The 23249-nt window shown below is 40.1% G+C and overlaps 1 protein-coding gene across 2 annotated transcripts in view; it reads right to left on the bottom strand.

Annotated features, from left to right (window-relative positions):
• IFT74 (intraflagellar transport 74) overlaps positions 1 to 23249 on the bottom strand; it is a 150645-nt gene that overhangs the window by 66037 nt on the left and 61359 nt on the right. For both annotated transcript variants that reach the window (XM_075826455.1, XM_075826465.1), the window contains exons 9-10: positions 10300 to 10438; positions 1972 to 2034 (exon numbers count right to left, since the gene is read on the bottom strand). In XM_075826455.1, coding sequence (XP_075682570.1) covers positions 1972 to 2034; positions 10300 to 10438 — 202 coding nt within the window. The remainder of the gene's footprint in view (positions 1 to 1971; positions 2035 to 10299; positions 10439 to 23249) is intronic.

Here is a 23249-nt window from a genome sequence, read left to right as displayed (position 1 = left end):
GAAGTATTGCCCCATTTATTTATTTTTTTAGGTTCTAGTTCAGTTCTGAAGTTGCTTTGAGGGGCCCATATATTAGAAACCCCTATCAAACACCCCATTTTAGAAACTAGACCCCTCAAAGTATTCACAACAGCATTTAGAAAGTTTATGAACTCTTTAGGTGTTTCACAGGAATTTAGAGCAAAGTAGAGGTGACATTTACATATTTATTTTTGTCAGAAAATCCTCTTTATACCATTTTTTTTTATAACACAAAAAGTTTTATCAGAGAAACGCAACTTAATACTTATTGCCCAGATTCTGCAGTTTAGAGAAATATCCCACATGTGGCCCTAGTGCGGTAATGGACTGAAGCACCGGCCTCCGAAGCAAAGGTGAACCTAGTGGATTTTGAGGTCTCTTTTTTATTAGGCACCATGTCCGGTTTGAAGAGGTCTTGTGGTGCCAAAACAGTGGAAACCCCCCAAAAGTGACCCCAATTTGGAAACTAGACCCCTTGAGGAATTCATAGCAGTTTTGATGGGGTGCATGCAGCTTTTTGATCAGTTTTTATTCCATTTTTAGGTGGCGTGGTGACTAAAAAACAGCAATTCTACTATTGTTTTTTTTATTCTATTTTTTTTACAGCGTTCACCGTGCGCTATAAATGACATATTCACTTTATTCTGCGGGGCGAGACGATTACGGCGATACCATATATTTAGATTTTTTTTTAATGTCATATGGCGTTTGCACAATAAAATAAGTTTTGTAAAAAATCATTCACTTTTTGTGTTACCTTATTCTAAGAGCCAGAACTTGTTTATTTTTCCATCAATAAAGCCGTGCGAGGACTTATTTTTTGCGTAACGAACTGTAGTTTCGATCATTACCATTTTTAGGTACATGCGACTTTTTGATCTCTTTTTATTCCATTTTTTGGGATGTGAAGTGACCAAAGAATTGTGATTGTTGTACGGTTTATTGTTATTTTCTTTTACGGCGTTCACCGTGCGGAATAAATAATGAAATAATTTTGTAGTTCAGGCCGTTACGGACGCGGCGATACCAATTATGTATAGTTTATTTGTTTGTTTATATATTTTTATTAATAATAAAGGACTGATAAGGGAGAAGGGGGGATTTTTACTTTTAAATCTTTTATTTTCTTATTTTTACACATCTTTTTTTAACTTTTTTTTTACTTTATTACTTTGTCCCATTAGGGGACTTGAGGGCAGGAGGCCCTGATCGCTATTCTAATACACTGCACTACATGCGTAGTCATGACAGCTACTCACTGACAGCAAGCATAGTGGGTACTGACTTCGTCACTAGGCTTCCGTCTATGGCATAGTCGGACGCCATTGTTTGGTGTCCGGTTGCCATAGTCACCATCGCCGGCCGCTATCGTGTAGCAGGCCGGCGATGGCAGCTTAACCCCTAAAAAGCCGTGATCGCTATTGAACACGACTTTTCAGGGGTTAATCAGCGGGGACACAGCGATCGGTCCCCGCTGTAGGAGCTGTGACAGCTGCTTTACAAGACAGCAGCTGTCACAGCTCCTGTATGTGTCGGGAGGACGGCCGAAACGGCCATTACTCCCGAGACGTACTATTAGGTCATGGAGAGCGAACGCTATGGTTACCATGACCTAATAGTACGTCCAGGAGCGGGAAAGTGTTAAAGATATATTATAAAATGAATCAGAACATAATGTTGAATGTAGTAAATGACATGGTGTTAAAAAGGACATTTCAACCCAAAAATTATTATTTAAAGAGTCCCCTAATAAATTAATGCAGTGTACATTTATAACAACATTTAGGACTACATACTCAACTAAAGGCTCTTGGTGCCTTGTAGGGGAAAAAGATCACGTCAGCTACTCAGTTACAGTTGAAATGCATTTTTGGATCACTGGATGTAAAATAAATACATTTCCTGCATAATAAGTGAGTGCAGAGATTTCTATATTAATTTAATACTTACCACTTCCAAAGTTTCTTTCTTCTCATGAAGTAAATCAAGTTCTTTCTGCTGTATCTCAAGCTCCTACAAGTATTAAATATAAGAAAGAATGTAAATATTACTTGTACTGTCGTAACAAACTAATTATTACAAGTCTTTAATAGCTATTGCAAAATTGAAAGTGCTAAGAGCTAAAGTAAAGCTAGTAAAATATAATAAAAGACCTGAAAGACTCCCCCCTCCCAACAATGTGTGGTCAGCCAAGTGAAATCCAATGCGTCTATCCTTCCCTCCCCTGACATCTGCCATTGATGGACGGCTGGGCTGCCCTCATTGACATGAGATCGTCAGCTGACCTAAATCTAATGTATATGGCAAGCATAACCTATTAATGATGAAGCCAATTGTTTTACTCTCACCTTTCCGCATTTCCTCAGCCATAACGTTTTAATTTTTCATCACTGTTTTTTTTTAATCATTCACACAAAATAAAACTGTTCAATTAATTATTCAGGTTATTACGGTCATGCGGAAACCAAAAATGTGCATATTTTATTTAAAATATGTGTAGCTTATTTTATAACAAAATATTTAGGTTTATTGTTTTTTGTTTTTTTTTGCTATGACCTTTTGTTTTAATCCTATTAAATGCTAACTAATTTACTTATTTATTTTTAACTTTTGGGGCAATGTATAAATAGCTGTACGAAAGTATTATGGAATTAAAAATCCTCAAAATTATGGTGCATGTCATATTTTCGACTTTTTGCAATTCTACTCTGTCAAGCGCAAGGGATAGGGCCATCCATGACCCAACAAATTCTCTATAAATTCCGCTAGAGAGTGGTGTCAATTATAGCGAAAATCTAAATGAGCTCATAGCTGGCGTCAATTTCCATTTCTGGTGTATAGATAACCAGAGATGTGCCTAATTTATTAAGATGTGTGCACCTTAATAAATTAGGCACATCTTACTCCCAGCGCTCTTTAGATTAGGTGCATCTTACTGCAGCACTCTTTAGATTAAGACGGGCGTATGAAATAATAAGTTCCCCCCATAATGTATTAGAATACTTGTGTATACTAAAGCTCTGTTCACATCTGAATCGGAGCCTCCGTCACAGATTCGGTCAGATTTGACGAAAAAACAGCACTGTTAATGCAACGCTATTTTTTTCATCAAAACAAAAGAGAATTATAAGTTAATGGGGTCTGTCGGGCGCCGCCGGTGTCCATCATGCGACGGATTCGGCATTGCATTTTGGCTTCGGATATAAACGGAAGCCACAACCAAGATGTGAACAATGTCTGATATCTTATGATCTGTGTCATTATGACACAGGCTGTTGCAAGAGCAACACAATGTGCCTGAGCAACAGGCTATGTGTAAGGACAGCCCTGGGGACCTTTCTAGGGCCCAGGACTGACTGTATGGGGTTAACAATCTGAATTTGTCACTGGGAAACCTAGGAATCGAATCAAATAATGGAGGCCCCCTTGATCATGCAAATCCAACAGAAAAAAAAGGAACCATACAAGAATAGTAAATGAAGCCAATATAGATAAATATCTTCATTAGTAGAACAAACGTCGCACCACTCATATATATGCAAATCATCTAGCGATCATGGTCAGTAAGATGTGGAAAAAGCCTACGAACATTTCAAGTGATCCCATATATTTTCTTCTTAGTTAGCACACATTTTATTTCACCCGAACTTAGCTAGTGTAACGGCCGCGGTCGCAGACCGCAGACCCCTTTCATCCTGCCGATGTCCTTCTCCCCGAGGATGCCAGCGCATGCGGCCGTCCTGTCCTGAAGTGGCCACTAGGGTGCTTGCACAAGCTCATTCCCAGCCTTAGAGGGCTAGCATGCACACATGTTAAGAATTGACTAATTACTCCCAGATAAACCTGGACTATAAGAAGGGCCCTGCCCCTTCACTCCTTGCCTGAGCGTTGTTAGTAATTCCCATGTTAGTCTTTGCAAATGATCCCTTAGTGTTTACCCTGTTCCCAGTGTCCCGTGCCTTGCTACCTGTATCCCGTGCTGTGTTATTGTTTCTGAGCTTGTTAGTGATTGGAATCGTGTCCTGCTGCTCCTGTTGTCATCTGCCACGTCTGGCGCAGCCTACTCCACCTGTTGTCGTCTGCCACATCTGACTGCACCTGTTGTCATCCGCCGCAACCTGCTACACCTGCTGTCCGCTACATCTGGCGCAACCTGCTGCACCCACCTCCATCCGTGCTAAAGCCTCTGCCACTGTCTGGACTATGCAGGTAGCCTTGTGCTGGACTTTGTAGTGATTGGGTGTCCTGTTGTTTGGCCAGCTGCCTCCCTACTACGGCGGTGCGGCCTAGTGAGTCCACATACCCACAGACTGTGACAGCTAGGTTTATTTATATGGGATTAGTATAGTTATCACAGTAACACATCATCATAGGTCACATTAGTTGCACATACATACAATATCATATATATATATATATATTTTTCCCCACCCAATGTTCATCCAATCTCTGCTAATTCTATGCATAATAATGATGTTGAACTTATATACGTAGGTGCGCTATTAAAATAGACATAGTCTATAATCTCGTGATTGCCCTTTGAAAAGTTTCCTTTGTTTTCTCCTTCCCAACGCTCATCCAATGCCTGCTAATTCAATGCATAATAATGACGTTGAACTTATAGCCATAGGTCAGGGATCTCAAACTACGCCAGATAAATGGGCTGTACATAGAAAAAATGTGAAGTTGACGGGCCGCATTACTTTCAAATTTGATACAATATAAAATTATTGATAATCAATTAGTTATTTAAACTACTATAACAATACTACATTACTATAACAGTACTACATTACTGTAATTATACTACATGACTATAACAATGCTACATTACTATAACAGTACTACATTGCTATAACAATACTACATTACTATAATAACAATACTACATTGCTATAATAATACTACATTACTATAATAACAATACTACATGACTATAACAGTACTACATTGCTATAACAATACTACATTACTATAATAACAATAGCACATTACTATAACAATACTACATTACTATAATAATACTACATTACTATAACAGTACTACATTACTGTAATTATACTACATGACTATAACAATGCTACATTACTATAACAGTACTACATTGCTATAACAATACTACATTACTATAATAACAATACTACATTGCTATAATAATACTACATTACTATAATAACAATACTACATGACTATAACAGTACTACATTGCTATAACAATACTACATTACTATAATAACAATAGCACATTACTATAACAATACTACATTACTATAATAATACTACATTACTATAACAGTACTACATTGCTATAACAATACTACATTACTATAATAACAATACTACATTGCTATAATAATACTACATTACTATAATAACAATACTACATGACTATAACAGTACTACATTGCTATAACAATACTACATTACTATAATAACAATAGCACATTACTATAACAATACTACATTACTATAATAATACTACATTACTATAACAGTACTACATTACTGTAATTATACTACATGACTATAACAATGCTACATTACTATAACAGTACTACATTGCTATAACAATACTACATTACTATAATAACAATACTACATTGCTATAATAATACTACATTACTATAATAACAATACTACATGACTATAACAGTACTACATTGCTATAACAATACTACATTACTATAATAACAATAGCACATTACTATAACAATACTACATTACTATAACAGTACTACATTACTGTAATTATACTACATGACTATAACAATGCTACATTACTATAACAGTACTACATTGCTATAACAATACTACATTACTATAATAACAATACTACATTGCTATAATAATACTACATTACTATAATAACAATACTACATGACTATAACAGTACTACATTGCTATAACAATACTACATTACTATAATAACAATAGCACATTACTATAACAATACTACATTACTATAATAATACTACATTACTATAACAGTACTACATTACTGTAATTATACTACATGACTATAACAATGCTACATTACTATAACAGTACTACATTGCTATAACAATACTACATTACTATAATAACAATAGCACATTACTATAACAATACTACATTACTATAACAATACTACATTACTATAATAAAACTATATCACTATAATACAAATTATTATAACAATACTATAATAATAATACATTACTATAATAATAGCGCTAGATTTAAACTTAACGGAATTTTGCGAGTTTACTCCACGCGCTTATTTCAACAATCCTGAGCATACATACAAATAGATACCATGGTGAGCATTGTGATGACGCCCTGGGAGGGGGAAAGTAATTGAGCACATGGCTGCACACAGCTTTAACCAATTAAACATAGATGTATTAAAGGGAAGGTGTCACGGAAATTATTTTTTTTTATGTCATTGCTTTTAGTATGTTATTAAAATACATTTCATTTATTTGTGTTTTACTTCTTTTTTCTTTCTTTTACTTCTCTATGGGGGCTGCCTTTTTTTCTTTCATCTCTGTATGTGTCGATTAACGACACATACAGAGATGGAATACGGCACATACATCCCCATAGTGAATGCGAACGGGAGCCGTTCCATTCACTATAGCGTACGCCGTCTGTGTGGGAACGGCGCATGCGCCGCTCCCACACAGTCCAAAAGGAAGGTCTTCGGCAGAGCGACATCCAGCGCCATTTTCATGTGGACCGGAAGCCACGGCCGGACAGTAAGATGACAACTTCCGGTCGCGGCTTCCGTCCATATGTTCAGAAGCAAGGACTAGGAGCGGAGGCAGCAGCAGGTAAGTTATGTTTGTGTATGTGATGTGTGTATTATGTTCGTGTTATACTGTCTGATTAGCACTGTATCTAATCCTCCTACACTGTGCATTCGCTCCAAAAATGGTGGCACACAGTGTAGGAGGTTTGAACATTCAATCCCCTCCTTTCTCCTGGCACTAGCCAGGATAAAGGAGGGGGGATTGTTTGAGCACACTAGAGTGAGTGTGTCTTCTCCAATTTTGCAGCATAAAGCAATGAGGTTGCTTACCACATGCCAATGCTGCAATTTTGGGAATTGCTCCCTCTAGTGACCAGCACATGGAAATGTTATAAATTAGAATCTTAATTTATAATATCCTGACTTGTGAAATAAATAAAAAAATTAGAACAATGTGTAATCATTTATATACTAACTGTTTAACTACAAAAAAAAAAAAAATGTTTTTCTAGCGACACATTCCCTTTAAGCTGTATATAAACTTGCATCTTACCATTGTACCCGTTTCCCTGAGGAAGCCACATTGGTGGCGATACACGTGGGGCGGTTTTTTCTTCACTATCCCCAAACATTGATATATTCTGCTTTGCATGCTTACTGCTATATTGACGCAACATTCTTTGTATCGTTTTACATTTTCAGAATCGCATTGTATAGCAGCCGAATAGTTTTTGTACAAGAGCTTAAGTTATCCACGTATCATGGTTTTAGCCCCTAAGATTGTTGGATAGAGTATCTCTATTCCATTTGAAATGCTTTTAATGATGTAAGTGAAGTTTATGTCTATAAATATTTTTCTATTTTTGCAACTTATCATAGTATTTGTCATTGTGCCAATATACAGTGAAGGAAATAAGTATTTGATCCCTTGCTGATTTTGTAAGTTTGCCCACTGTCAAAGACATGAACAGTCTAGAATTTAGGCTAGGTTAATTTTACCAGTGAGAGACAGATTATATAAAAAGAAAACCAGAAAATCACATTGTCAAAATTATATATATTTATTTGCATTGTGCACAGAGAAATAAGTATTTGATCCCTTTGGCAAACAAGACTTAATACTTGGTGGCAAAACCCTTGTTGGCAAGCACAGCAGTCAGACGGTTTTTGTAGTTGATGATGAGGTTTGCACACATGTTAGATGGAATTTTGGCCCACTCCTCTTTGCAGATCATCTGTAAATCATTAAGATTTCGAGGCTGTCGCTTGGCAACTCGCATCTTCAGCTCCCTCCATAAGTTTTCGATGGGATTAAGGTCTGGAGACTGGCTAGGCCACTCCATGACCTTAATGTGCTTCTTTTTGAGCCACTCCTTTGTTGCCTTGGCTGTATGTTTCGGGTCATTGTCGTGGTGGAAGACCCAGCCACGAGCCATTTTTAATGTCCTGGTGGAGGGAAGGAGGTTGTCACTCAGGATTTGACGGTACATGGCTCCATCCATTCTCCCATTGAGGCGGTGAAGTAGTCCTGTGCCCTTAGCAGAGAAACACCCCCAAAACATGTTTCCACATGCTTGACAGTGGGGACGGTGTTCTTTGGGTCATAGGCAGCATTTCTCTTCCTCCAAACACGGCGAGTTGAGTTAATGCCAAAGAGCTCAATTTTAGTCTCATCTGACCACAGCACCTTCTCCCAATCACTCTCAGAATCATCCAGATGTTCATTTGCAAACTTCAGACGGGCCTGTACATGTGCCTTCTTGAGCAGGGGGACCTTGCGGGCACTGCAGGATTTTAATCCATTACGGCGTAATGTGTTACCAATGGTTTTCTTGGTGACTGTGGTCCCAGCTGCCTTGAGATCATTAACAAGTTTCCCCCGTGTAGTTTTCGGCTGAGCTCTCACCTTCCTCAGGCTCAAGGATACCCCACGAGGTGAGATTTTGCATGGAGCCCCAGATCGATGTCGATTGACAGTCATTTTGTATGTCTTCCATTTTCTTACTATTGCACCAACAGTTGTCTCCTTCTCACCCAGCGTCTTACTTATGGTTTTGTAGCCCATTCCAGCCTTGTGCAGGTCTATGATCTTGTCCCTGACATCCTTAGAAAGCTCTTTGGTCTTGCCCATGTTGTAGAGGTTAGAGTCAGACTGATTAATTGAGTCTGTGGACAGGAGTCTTTTATACAGGTGACCATGTAAGACAGCTGTCTTTAATGCAGGCACTAAGTTGATTTGGAGCGTGTAACTGGTCTGGAGGAGGCTGAACTCTTAATGGTTGGTAGGGGATCAAATACTTATTTCTCTGTGCAAAATAAATATATAGAATTTTGACTATGTGATTTTCTGTTTTTTTTTTATTTTTTATATAATCTATCTCTCACTGGTAAAATTAACCTAGCCTAAAAATTCTAGACTGTTCATGTCTTTGACAGTGGGCAAACTTACAAAATCAGCAAGGGATCAAATACTTATTTCCTTCACTGTACATATCCAATTTATGGTGTTCATAGTCTTTATCTACATTGGCTTCATTTACTATTATTGTATAGTTTCCGGAGTGCTTATTGTTCTTTTTTTTTTCCTGCTGCATTTATATGACCCTACTACTCCCGGCTGAATCTGGTCCAGGTTTATACACCAGCGCCCTCTAGCTTTTAGATGTTCATATGAATTGGGAGGTCACCTTCACCTTACATTGATAGTAATTCAGACCCTTTAGGTTTAGTGGCTAGTGTCCATTATCCTGGGACACCCTTCACTCCCTGGGTGAGTCAGATATACAGTAGATCATCTGATAACTCTACATTGTCTTTCTATTTTGGGAGAACTTCCTTGCTTTTACATTTTTGTTCCCTTTGATCATGCCGGGGTCACTATTTAGCAATAGGTTAAGCAAAGGGGATTGAGCAGCAATTCCAGGCACAGCCGCTACTAAGGTGTACGGCGCTATGGCTGGTAAATACTGAAGAGTCCAAAGCGTTCGTTGCCGTGGCCCCTTCAGTCAACTGATCAGCGGGGGTCCCTGCAGTCGGTCCCCTATAGATCGGATACTGAGGACCTATCCTATGAATAGCCCCATTAGTATAAAATTCCTGGAGAACCCCTTTAAGGGTTTAATATTTAACTTTTTATTAGTTACATCTGTGTTTGGAAACCTGGATGACATCCAATATTCTCACTATTACAGCTAATGTAACCGCAAGGGTGGTCATCCTGCTATTCCAACTTCCTGAATGGTAGCTCTAAATAATTATATGCAGCAATTTGGGAAAGTAAATGATCTTAATACGGTTATCCCTATTTGGAATATTCCATATAAAATGATGCCAACTTATCAAAGTTGTGATCGATTAGCGAGGTAATATTCATGGCGTGTCGACTGCGTGGTCTCCTTCGTGTGCTAACTAGTTACACAGGTTGTGTAACCAGATCCAGATGACTATTTCTATTATTTTGCTAGTTGCAATGTACACACTAAAACATGTTGGTATGTTTGAAACAATGAATATATATTTTATAGACAAGTCTCCTCACAAGTCGCACCTTTAAAAGCTGCTCATTCTTTGCTTTCATAGTGAAGTATATAGATTGCTTCTCCTCTGGCATATTTTTAATAATGTCTTCAGCCGCTCGTTTCTCATGTTCGATGTCCTCCTCCACAGCTCGAATATGATCTTCTTTTCTGTAACACCATAAAACAACCATGACGTTTACATACTGATAAAAAGAATGAACAAAATGTCAGCGAGGGTACTGGAAAGATAAAACCCTCAAAGCTTTTTATCAACAACAGATACAAACATTTGACTAGCAAGCTCTTGTGATTGTATTAGATGATATTGGCGAGATTGATTGGCTGTCCCCAACTCCGATCCAGATCATATCAGGACAATATGTTCACTTCAAGAAGCAGCGGTCTGGATAAACCTCTTAACTCACATAAATCGCCCCACAGAACAACAACTACTGTACGCTCCCCAAATTCATACTGTCCAGATTTAAGTTTTAAGTTAGCATTATGGTGAGGGAAAGTAGCCTGTGTATTCTAAGGAAATGCTCACATCAAAATACTTCAGCGCCTTCCCCATTATGGAAAAAATAATTGTGGGGGGGATGAAGGATAAGTGATAGAATGCATTAAGATCATTTTTTGAATTTTTGTCTGTTTGTGCACGCATCACGTAAAAACTACTGACCCAATTCGGATGGAGTTTTTAGAAAAACATAGGGGTCAACTTGAAGTGACATTTAGTTTTTATTTCATGGCAATCGGTTCACTCAATCAGAAGATGTGCAAATTGAACCCCTTCCCGACATCCACCGTATATATACGGCACACACCGGGTGGGGGAATATGGAGTGGGCTCACGGGCTGAGACCGCTCCATAGAGCGAATGTGTCGGCTGTGTAATACAGTAATACAGCCGACACTTCCAGGTAACGAGTGGGATCCCGTTCGAGCGCGATCCCACTTGTTTAACCCGTTAAATGCCGCGTTCAATAGCGATCGCGGCATTTAAATGACTAAAAACAGGGGGGCGATCCGCTATAACGTCCCAACGCCCCCCCCCCTTGCGGCGAGATCGGGGGGAGCCGTTGGTTGGCACGGCTGGCTGGGGGCCTGACAAAGTCCCCCAGGTCCGCCATCTTTGTACTCCGGCAGGGCTTCATAGGAGATTGTCAGAATCGCGATATACTGCAATACATTAGTATTGCAGTATATCGTGCAAGCGATCTAACGATCGCTGATTAAAGTCCCCTAGGGAGACAAGTAAAAAATAGCAAAATAAAGTGTTTTTTTAACAAATTAAAAAAAATAAAAAAAATTAAAAGCTAAAAAAAAAGACCTTTTCCCATTTTCCCTCAAGCACAACGTAAAAAAAATAAAAAGCTAACATAACTGGTATCGACGCGTCCGTAAAAGTCTGAAGTATTACAATATATCATTATTTAGTCGCACGGTAAACGCCGTAAGAAAAAAAATAAAAAAACATCAGAATTGCTGTTTTTTGGTCCCTCCTTCTCCCACAAAAAATGAAATAAAAAGTGATCAAAAAGTCTCACGTATCCCAAAATGGTACCAATATAAACTGCAGCTTGCCCCGCAAAAAATAAGCCCTCACACGGCTAAATCGACAGAAAAATACGAACGTTATGGCTCTCAGAATATGGTGACAAAACTCAAATTTTATATTTAACAATCAGTTTTTTCCTTGTAAAAGTAGTAAAACATAAAGAAAAGTATATAAATTTGGTATCGCTGTAATCGTATTGACCCGCAGAATAAAGTTAACATGCCGTTTTTACCGTACGGTGAACGTCGTAAAAACAAAACCACCCAAAATGTTGAGGAATCGCTGTTTTTTTCTGGAATCTGTTGTTCAAGTGGTAAAGTTCACATTGAAAAATGTCAAGAACCTCCAGAGCTTATAAAACAACTTTTAACCCCTTTAGGACACTGCCTGTTTTGGCCTTGTGGACACAGATGATTTTTTCAAATCTGACATGTGTCACTTTATGTGGTAATAACTCCGGAACGCTTTTACCTATCCAAGTGATTCTGAGACTGTTTTCTCGTGACATATTGTACTTTAGGAGAGTGAAAAAATTTGGTCGATAAATTCAATATTTATTTGTGAAAAACTTCAAATTTTAGCAAAGATTTGCATTTTTTTAAATTTAAATGTATTTGCTTGTAAAACAGATAGTAATACCACACAAAATAGTTACTAGTTAACATCCCCCATATGTCTACTTTATGTTTGCATCATTTATTTTCACGTACTTTCATTTTTCTAGGACGTTACGAGGCTTAGAACTTTAGCAGCAATTTCTCATATTTTCAATAAAATTTCAATAGGCCATTTTTTCACGGACCAGTTCAGTTCTGAAGTGGCTTTGAGGGCCTTATATATTAGAAAGTCCCCAGAAGTCACCCCATTTTGAAAACTGCACCCCTCAAGGTATTCAAAACCACATTCAGAAAGTATTTTAACCCTTTAGGCGTTTCACAGGAATTAAGGCAAAGTAGAGGTGAAATAAACAAATTTCATTTTTTTGGCCAAAATTCATTTGTAATAAAAAAAAATCTGTAACACAGAAGGTTTTACCAGGGAAACGCAACTCAATATTTATTGCCCAGATTCTGCAGATTTTAGAAATATCCAACATGTGGCCCTAGTGTCCTAATGGACTGAAACACAGGCCGCAGAAGCAAAGGAGCACCTAGAGGATTTTGGGGCCTCCTTTTTTTAGGAATATATTTTTGGCACCATGTCAGGTTTGAGGAGGTCTTGTGGTACCTAAACAGTCGAAACCCCCCCAAAGTGACCCCATTTTGAAAACTACACCCCTCAAGGCATTTTTCTAGGGGTATACTTAGCATTTTGACCCCACAGTTTTTTTGCAGAATTTAGTGGAATTAGTCTGTGAAGATGAAAATCACCTATTTTTCTGTGGAAACATAGAATTTTTTCATTTTTACAAGGAATAAAGGAGAAAAAGCACCCCAACATTTGTAAAGCAATTTCTCCCGATTACGGCAATACCCCATATGTGGTCGTAAACTGATGTTTGAACCCACAGCAGGGCTCAGGAGGGAACGAGGGCCTTTTGGATTTTGGAGCGCAGATTTTGCTGGATTGGTTTTCAGTGCCGTGTCGGGTTTGCAACGCCCCGGAGGGACCAAAACAGTGGAAACCCCCCAAAAGTGACCCTATTTTGGAATCTACACCCCTCAAGGAATTTTTCAAGGGGTATAGGGAGCATTTTGGCCCCACGGGATCTTTTTTAGAGCTAAGGTGACCAAAAAACAGCGATTTTGGCGCTTTAAATTCTTTATTTATTACAGCGTTCACCGTGCGCAATAAATTACGTTTTAATTTATTCTGCCGGTCGGTACGATTACGGCGATACCATATGTGTATAGTTTTTTTAAAGTTTTGCAGTGTTTGCACAATAAAATTCCGTTTCTATAAAATTATTAATTTTCTGAGACACGCTATTCTGAGCCGTAAGTTTTTTATTTTTTCGTCAATAAAGCTGTGGGAGGTCTTCTTTTTTGCGGGACGGGTTGTAGTTTTTATTGGTACCATTTTGGGGTAAATGCGACTTTTTGATAACTTTTTATTCTATATCTTGGGAGGGGTGGTGACCAAAAAATAGCGATGCTGACAGTTTTCCGTTCATTTTGTTTGCGGCGTTCACCGTGCGGAAAAATTAACAGTATAGTTTCATAGTTTGGGTCGTTACGAACACGGTGATACCAAATGTGTACTTTTTTTTAACGTTTTCATTTTTTCCCTATAATAAATGACTTATTATAGGAAAACAAAACCTTTTATTCTTACACTTTTATAAAACATTTTTATTAACTTTTTTTTTACTTTTTACACTTTATATTTTTGTTTATTAACTTTTCTTTTACTTTTTACACTTTATTTTTTTGACCTGCAGCTCTGATCGCTGCTAGAATACATTACACTACCTAGGTGACGTCACAGTCACTCTGACAGTTGGTCTACGAGGATCAGCAGAGGCTGATCCTCATAGGCTGACATACATGGCAGACTTGGGGGCCGTTTTCTGGCCCCCGGGTGCCATCACAAGCATCAGAAACCCCCACGATTGCATGGGGGCTGCTGATGCGCTACAAACCCGCTACATGCGGAGATCGCAATCGAGCCCCGCATGTAACTGGTTAATTGCCGAAATCAGCGGCGATGAGCCGCTGATCGGCAACACTGGTGTGTCAGCTGTCGGGGACAGCTGATCTCCAAGTTCCCGATGCACACTGTCGCCGACAGTGTGCCATCGGGAACGACACAGTGACTTCCTGTCACTCTGACAGGAAGCCTATCAGGACCAGCCGAAGGTTGGTCCTGATGGGCTACCGTCCATGGCAGACCCGGAAGCCATTGTTTGGCTTCCGTTTGCCATAGTAACTATCTTGCAAACCCCGCGATTTCGGACCGGGGTCTGCCGATATGTTAGAAACCCCCAAAATTCGTCGATTGCACCCGATCGCCGAATTTAAGGCGTTAATTCGCCGAAATCAGCGGCAAAGGACCGCTGGCCGGCAAGAGGGGAGTGTCAGCTGTCGATGACAGCTGACCTCCCGGTTCCCGGTGCACACTGTCGCCGACAGTGTGCACCGGGAAAAACTCAGTAACTGTACATCCTCGTGCGGGAAGTAACCTCCCGCAACGACGGGCAGTTACGTTCTGGTGCGGGTAGGGGTTAAATGGTGACCATCCACAATCAAAACACTTCTTAGACAGTATCCGTTTATATAACAGTGCATTCCAAATGACATCTTTTGGGGCAAAACTAATTACGGAGGGACCATTAATGCCAACCTTCAAGGTGCAAGGCCAAGTTTACCATCTCATCGGATCTTTGCTATCACAAGATGAGCCACAATTTCTTCCGATTTATTTCGTATCAGATTACAATGAACAGGCCAATATCATAAATCAGAACTTTCCACAACTAAATAGTAACCTTATATCTCCACTTCAAAACATGCTGCATCAGGTGAATCCGTACGTGCATAGTTTCAAAGCTGCGTTACAGTCTATTCCGCAGGGGCAAAGCAATGATTACAAAATGATCATTAGCGCAGATAGACGTCCTGTTGCTGAACACTGCGCCAAGTATAACACCCCCGTCACAGATGAAGTTGCAGTGGTTTTAGTTGATCAGGAGTGCGCTAGGCGTGACTCACAACGAACAACTGCAACGCATTTTCAAAACACACAGAGCTTACAACGCCCTGCAATATCCTTTAATTTATTGCCACGGAGAAGATGGGTACAATTTTGGACTCTACCTAGTTAATCCTACTACTAGGGTAACAAATTTTCATAAACATATCAGCCCAGCAATTTTATTCATACCTGCTGCAGATAAGGCGTAATCGTTTTATCTATTTGCACCGATTTCGAGGATTGTTCAGCCAATTTATTGTGTACTTGTATGCGAAAATAGAGACGGAGCGTTTAGTGTACATACGCACTAACCAAACACATTTACGTGCTGAGGATTACGTGCATCTGCGAGACGCCATGCAACAAGATAATAACGTGGAAAACTTATGGCGATTAGTTATCCTGCCATCCAGGTTTACCGGTGGTCCGAGTTACATGATTGAATGTACACCTTGCTACGTCCGAAAATACGGCCAGCCTGACCTTTTCATAACGTTCACAACTAATCCAAAGCGGTACGAAATTTCCCAAGAACTTCTCGCAGGATAGGCAATTTATGATAGGCATGATATTATAGCCAGAGTTTTCCACTTAAGACTAAAGTTGATGATCGACCTGATCACAAAACAAAAAAAGTTTCCGGTTAAGCTCTTTGTTTCATGTACAGCGTTGAGTGGCAAAAGCGTGGCTTGCCACACGCCCACATTCTCCTGCGGCTGCAAGAAAAAATTAGTCACTATGCGGTTGACACGGTCATAAGTGCTGAATTTCCTGACCGGAAAGAGGATCCGATATTGCACGAAATTGTAAAGACGCACATGGTTCATGGGCCGTGCGGCGCTTTAAATAGAAACTCTCCTTGCATGCAGGAGGGTCATTGCTCTAAAAGATACCCAAGAGCGCTATTAGAGCAAACAATGTCAGGGGAAAACAGGTACCCGTTGTAGCGTCGAAAATCATCCTACAAGGTGATTTCACAGCTACAGTCAGGTTACATGGTCAAGAAATTGTTTTGGACAATCGACGTTGAAATATGTAACAGCGTCGAAGAAATCAAATATATATGTAAATACATCAACAAGGGTAGTGACCAGGCCACGTTTGCATTGAGAAAGAATAATGAATACGACAAAGTCACGAGGTTCCAATCTGGCCGATATATAAGCTCTTCTGAGACATTTTGGCGCATTTTGGGCTTCCCCATTCACAAGAGACATCCGCCAGTGATGCATCTTGATGTTCACCTTGAAGGCGGGCAACGGGTGTACTTCATCCCTGAAAATGTGGCAGAGCGGTTAGAAAACCCGAGACAAACCACTTTGCTGGCATACTTTCAACTTTGTGAAACAGATGATTTCGCAAAAACACTGTTATATAACGAAGTTCCGTCATATACTTATAATAAGCAGCAAGGTATTTTCAACCGTAGAAGACGTGGAACAGCTGTGAATGGCGAGCTCAGCATTTTAAAAGAACACGTCATAGGAAGAGTCTATACGGTGAATCCCAACAACTCCGAATGCTATTACTTATGCTTACTTCTACATACAGTGCGAGGACCTACTTCTTTTGCCGAATTGCGAAAGGTTGACGATATTGAATATTCTACTTGCCAGGCTGCTTGCCGAGTGCATCACTTGCTAGATGGTGATCAGCATTGGGATGGTGCTTTGGCCGAAGAACGCGTCATCGAGAGTCCACATCGCTTGCCTCATTTGTTTGCCATTTTGCTGTTTTTTTGTGGACTTTCGGATGCTGCACAGTTGTGGCAAAAATATCAGGAAAAATTAGTTGAAGACTTTTTCAGGAATGCACAACTAAACAATAACCACGAACTGAACGACACGTTGCGTGAAAGTAATATGAATCGATATTTGCTGGCTATCCAAGACAGTTACATCTATAGGGGGTAATCCGGTCTCTCAATATGGTATGCCCGCACCAGCTTTAGATGGTGTAGCAGTGCAGCTACTGGACAGTGCAGAAACTGTCAGGTTTTAAGCAACCAGGGAGCATGTACAGCAGAGAGGGTTTTCTCTGCTGTTGCTTCGGTGTAAAGTCCGGAATAGGGCCTAGTTTGCTGGAGTGTGAAGGAGAAGGGCAGGCTTCCACTCCATACAGACAGTCCATGTCTTGGGCTGTCTGATGAGCCTAGTTAGGCTTCACCTGAGACGGCTCTATAATTCAGGTGTGTGCAGTTCACACAGGGCTCTCAGTCTGGGGAAGACAGGAATGCTAGTCTGTGAGAGTCACCACCGTGTGAGGTAAAGCTGTGAAGGTTTTGAGGTGCTGGGCACAAGGCTCAGTGTCTCGTAGTGAGGGACACTGAATGTGTTAGTTAGGGGCTGGACGGCCTAGGGTTTATTTTGTATGTTTATTTTTGTAACACTGATTGCTGTAGTGAAGACAATAAAGCTAGCTGCGGCTGGTTTAAACCTTTTATTAAAGGAGTTGGAGTGAACTTTCCATATGTGTCAACCATCTCACCCGGGAGATGGCGATCCTGTGAGTTAAATTGACCCCAAGTTGTCACAAAGGGGAACGCATTAACAGGGAGTACACGGCGGAAATAAACTATAATCCAGCCGAACTGGCCGAAACATTGCAAAATGGTGTCTCGAGTCTGACAACGGAACAGCGTATGATATCGATCGCGTGTGTCATAGCGTAGATGGTACTTTGGGAGAAATCCTGTTTTTAGATGCACCCTGTGGGACGGGAAAAACATTTCTCACCAAAGTCATCTTGGCTCAAATACGCAATCAAAGCAAAATTGCTCTTGCTGTCGCTTCATCAGGCATAGCAGCCACGTTGTTGCCCGGAGCCAAAACCGCCCATACAATGTTCAAGATCCCGATTGACTTGAATCTTACGGAAAGCCCAGTGTGTAATGTTTCTAGAAACAGGGACAAAGCAAGGGTTCTACGCGATTGCTGCTTAGTAATATGGGACGAGTGCACTATGGCAAACCTTAAAGCGGTAGAAGCGGTAGATAGAACCTTGCGAGATATCAGACAAAATGACCGGCCCATGGGTGGTATGACAATGCTTTTCTGTGGTGATATTAGGCAGACTTTGCCAGTCATACCACGAAGAACGAGGGCAGATGAAATTACAGTCTGCCTAAAGAGCTCAAGTCTGTGGCGCAACATTATACCGATGCATTTAACTATAAATATGCGTGCGCGAACAGGAGGCAACCCAAATGCACAAGAGCTTTCAGATTTATTACTAAATATTGGTGATGGCACGTATCCGCAAGAAGAAGGGGAAGTTATTTTGCCTGATAATTTATGTTGTACTGTTACATCACTGCAAGACCTCATTTCTTCTGTGTATGGTGACCCAACGCAAATAACAAATCATGAAAACTCTTGGCTATTTTGACCTCTCGCAACGGCCATGCAGCAACAATAAACGCTGAAATATTGGAGTGTGTTCATGGGGAAAGTGCAGAATATATCTCCATCAACAGTCATTGAACAAGAAGACGCTACCAACTATCGGGTGGAATTTTTAAATTCCCTAAGCACATCCGGTCTTCCGTCACACAAAATTTATTTAAAAGTCGGCGTCCCCATAATTCTCATTCAAAATGTAACCCCACCAAAACTATGTAACGGCACCAGACTAAAAATCACAAATCTACAACAAAACGTGATAGAAGCTGTGATTTTAACAGGATGCGGCGCAGGTGATAGCGTTTTTATACCCCGAATCCCCCTCATTCAAAATAATTTTCCCTTCAGTTTTAAACGTGTAGTTTCCTGTCAGCTTATGTTACGCTATGATCATCAACAAAGCGCAGGGCCAAACGCTGCACAATGCGGGCGTGGACCTCAGTGTCAGTTGCTTTGCGCACGGCCAGCTCTATGTGGCTCTCTCTCGTGTTAGCAACTCCACCAATCTTTACGCACACATCCCTGGTGGTTCTACGGCTAACATTGTTTACAGGGAAGCGTTGTCGTAGTGAAACCGAAAGAAAACTATTTTTAATTGAAGTTTGTTTATTGTCTTTGTTTTTTTTTTTTCACATTGTTTTAAATATGGTCCAAGGCTAGTAGTATACTTATAATAAAAATGGCATCGGTACGTTTTTCAGTTGTCTGCACGTACGAAGTCGCGGGCACAGCTAGTGTTCTAATAAAAGAGGTTCTACGGAATTCATTGTGCGTTCCTGCACATGATGTCTCATAAAGGTACTCAATCTATCAGATCTAACAGGTACAAAAAGTATTTCTATTTAAAGCATGATTTGCCCTATTACTTGTACATGATATTGCACAGTCATCTAAATAGGCATACCTCCTTAATTGTTAATTAAATATTCATGAGACAACCTCAAAGATCAAGTACTGTAATAGATCTTACTGCCATTGACCTGATTATTCCGCAAAGGTCAGGAAGCGAAAGATCTAATCAGGCTGTTCTCTTACTTCCTTATTGGCTGGAGATTGGATTATGTTCCATACAGGACAAGAAGCTACTAGTCAATCTTTTGCTAAAGAAATGTTAACACCTGATGCGGAGTACAAAGGTTAGAGCGGAGCAAGGAGTTGCTATCCTCTTTGCCCATGTAAACGGCAGTGCTGCAATCTACACAAACGCTTGCAGAGGAAGACTCAACTCCCTAAAGGTAAGAGAATACACTGTGACGACTATAGAAGTCTGTGGTGTTCTGCATGGATGTGCTGCGTTCCAGGTTGTTATGTGAAATGTTTTAGTACTTCTTAGGGTATGTGCACACACACTAATTACGTCCGTAATTGACGGACGTATTTCGGCCGCAAGTATCGGACCGAACACACTGCAGGGAGCCGGGCTCCTAGCATCATAGTTATGTACGACGCTAGGAGTCTCTGCCTCGCTGCAGGACAACTGTCCCGTACTGAAAACATGATTACAGTACGGGACAGTTGTCCTGCAGCGAGGCAGGGACTCCTAGCATCGTACATAACTATGATGCTAGGAGCCCGGCTCCCTGCACTGTGGTCGGTCCGGGACTTGCGGCCGAAATACGTCCGTCAATTACGGACGTAATTAGTGTGTGTGCACATACCCTTACTCTATTATGGTGCATTTCAGTAAACACTTATTTATCCTTCTAATTTTGAATATACGGCGCACACATTTCTTTTGACGCATGATAATTTCCCTATCTCTACTAACAGAGAACAATGAACAATATCTTTAGCTTTCTGAATGTCATTAAATAGGATTTCCATATAGTATCTAAACAGTCCTTTCACACGGGCAGATATTTTGTCCATTAAATAAGCGCCGATCAGCTCTACACAGCATGTCGATCGGCGTTAGTTTTCTCCATTTACATTTTATTATTAATTTTTTTTACTTTGTTTAACCCCCTAGGGGACTTTACTTTGCGATCGTGAGATCGCTAATGCAATGAACTGCAATACTCACGTACTGCAGAGTATTGGCTTTTTCTGTGCTCTACTATTAAGCCTTGCCTCAAGGCAATGATCGGAATGTATGGGGACAAACGATCATTAATACGATAGTTCGTCCCCATATATTGTTCAACTTGTTGGCAGCACAGCCACGGTTTACACGGAGAAATGTGCTACCGACTAGCGACCATTTTTCTGGCCGCATAAAAGATGTGATCAGCCAAGGAACGAGCGTTTACACAGGGAAATGATTAAGAAACAGTGCCCGTTCATCCGATAGTTGGCCTGTGTAAAAGGCCTTAAAAACCAATGATTGTGATGAGACTATAGTGAGATAAAACTAATAAAAGGTTTGTAATTGTGCAACTAGTGCCACATCACCTAGAAAGTCTGCCTTAAAGGGAATGTGTCATCTTACTGTCCGGCAGCGGCTTCCAGTCCACATGAAAATGGCGCCGGATTTCGCTCTGCCAAAGACCTTCCTTTTGGTCTGTGTGGGAGCGGCACATGCGCCGTTCCCACGCAGACGGCGTACGCTGCAGTGAATGGAACAGCTCCCGTTCGCATTCTCTATAGGGTTGTATGTGCCGTATTCCATCTCTGTATGTGTCGTTAATCGACACATACAGAGATGAAAAAAAAATGGCAGCCCCATAGAGAAGTAAAAGTAAGAAAAAAGTAAAAAGTTGAACACAAGAACAGAAATAAATAAAATTTATTTTAATATCATACTAAAAGCAATTTGATAAAAAAAAAATATAATTTCATGACACATGCTTTAATGCGGATCTATCACCTGTAAGGGGCACCTTTTTTTAAAATTATTGCTGGTTAGCGTGAGGCTCTGTCACTAGATTATAAGTGCCCTATCTCCTACATAATGTGATCGGTGCTGTAATGTAGATAACAGTGGTTTTTATTTTGAAAAACTATAATTTTTTAGCAAGTTATGCGCAATTTTAGATTTATGCTAATTACTTTCTTAATAGACAACTGGGCGTGTTTTTACTTTTTACCAACTGGGCATTGTACGGAGAAGTGTATGACGCTGACCAGCGGCGATCAGATTATGTAAGAGATAGGGCACTTATAATCTGGTGACAGAGACTCTTTAATACAGCAGCTAAGGATCTTTAATTGCAATATAAATACAGTAAACAGACCTTTTTTGAGACAGAACGCCAGATCTCGCAATAAGGGTATGTTCAAACGCAGTGTTTTCAGGCAATTTACGCCTCGAAAAATGCCTAAAAATACAGAAGCTGAACGCCTACAAACATCTGCCCATTGAAATCAATGGGAAAAACAGCATTTAGTTCATACGGGGCGTCTTTTTACGCCGCTTTTTCAAAAACGGAGCGTAAAAAGACGCTCCGTAAAAAGAAGCAGCATGTCACTTCTTGAGGCGTTTTTTGGAGCTGATTTTACATTGAACACTGAAAAACGCCTCAAAGGAAGCCTGAAAAGAAGTCTCAAAAGAAGCGCCAAATTAAAAGTAGCTTCATTTTCAGCTTTAAAAATGCCTGAAAATCAGAGGCTATTTTCTATGAAAACCGTTCCATAATTTTCAGCCGTTTTTGACTCCGCGTGTGAGATCTTGCATTCTGCGCTTGGATGCTGCCATGGGGGGTTGTGGGAGGATGCAGGGGATGCCAGGATATCCCTACTTGGAAGTTTAGGACCGGACTCCTGCAGTGAGTGAGGTAATTGGCATAGAGAAACTAAGCCATATACTGAGGTATCTTTAAAAAAAAAAATGTAATAACATATTTCTTAAGGGGCTAATGAGTTTTCAAATAAAACAGGTCCCCTTTACAAGTGATAAATTCTCTTTAAGCCATTCTGCAAAAGTAACATTTGGACAAACGGTTTGGTGGAAGCCTGGTTGGGGAGCGTGAGGTTCATCGTATGGACAAGCCACAAAAAGCCCAAGATTATCGGTCAGATTCAAATGCTAATGAGCTAGCAAGGACGATAATCGCTTAATATGAATGTGAGGTGTAGCGATTAAACGAATAGCAATAAAACGCTTGTTGATCGCGTTAATGATCGTTTATGCGATTGACATTGGGGTATATAAGCATAAATCGTTTGACGGATAGCAGATATGAAACATTGCTAAATAGATGACCAAACAATGAATTTCTAATGATTGTTGAGACAATAACGTTGTACATTAAAATCTGAAAAATGGGTTAACCATTCTGATCTTATGCCCCTTTAATATCAGCATATAAAGTATCGGAACGTTTGTGGAATCGGAGGTGAATTAATACATATATGGCCAGCTTGAAACCTTGCTATAGCACTTCCTATGCATTACTTGCCACTCAAGATCTAATCCTTCTAACTTTGATTGTAAAACTCTAACAGC

The sequence above is a fragment of the Rhinoderma darwinii genome, chromosome 1, assembly GCF_050947455.1.
Source record: "Rhinoderma darwinii isolate aRhiDar2 chromosome 1, aRhiDar2.hap1, whole genome shotgun sequence".
In the NCBI taxonomy this organism is placed as follows: Eukaryota; Metazoa; Chordata; class Amphibia; order Anura; family Rhinodermatidae; genus Rhinoderma; species Rhinoderma darwinii.
The sequence above is the reverse complement of the archived record's forward strand: the minus strand, read 5'-3'. Positions and strand labels throughout refer to the sequence as shown.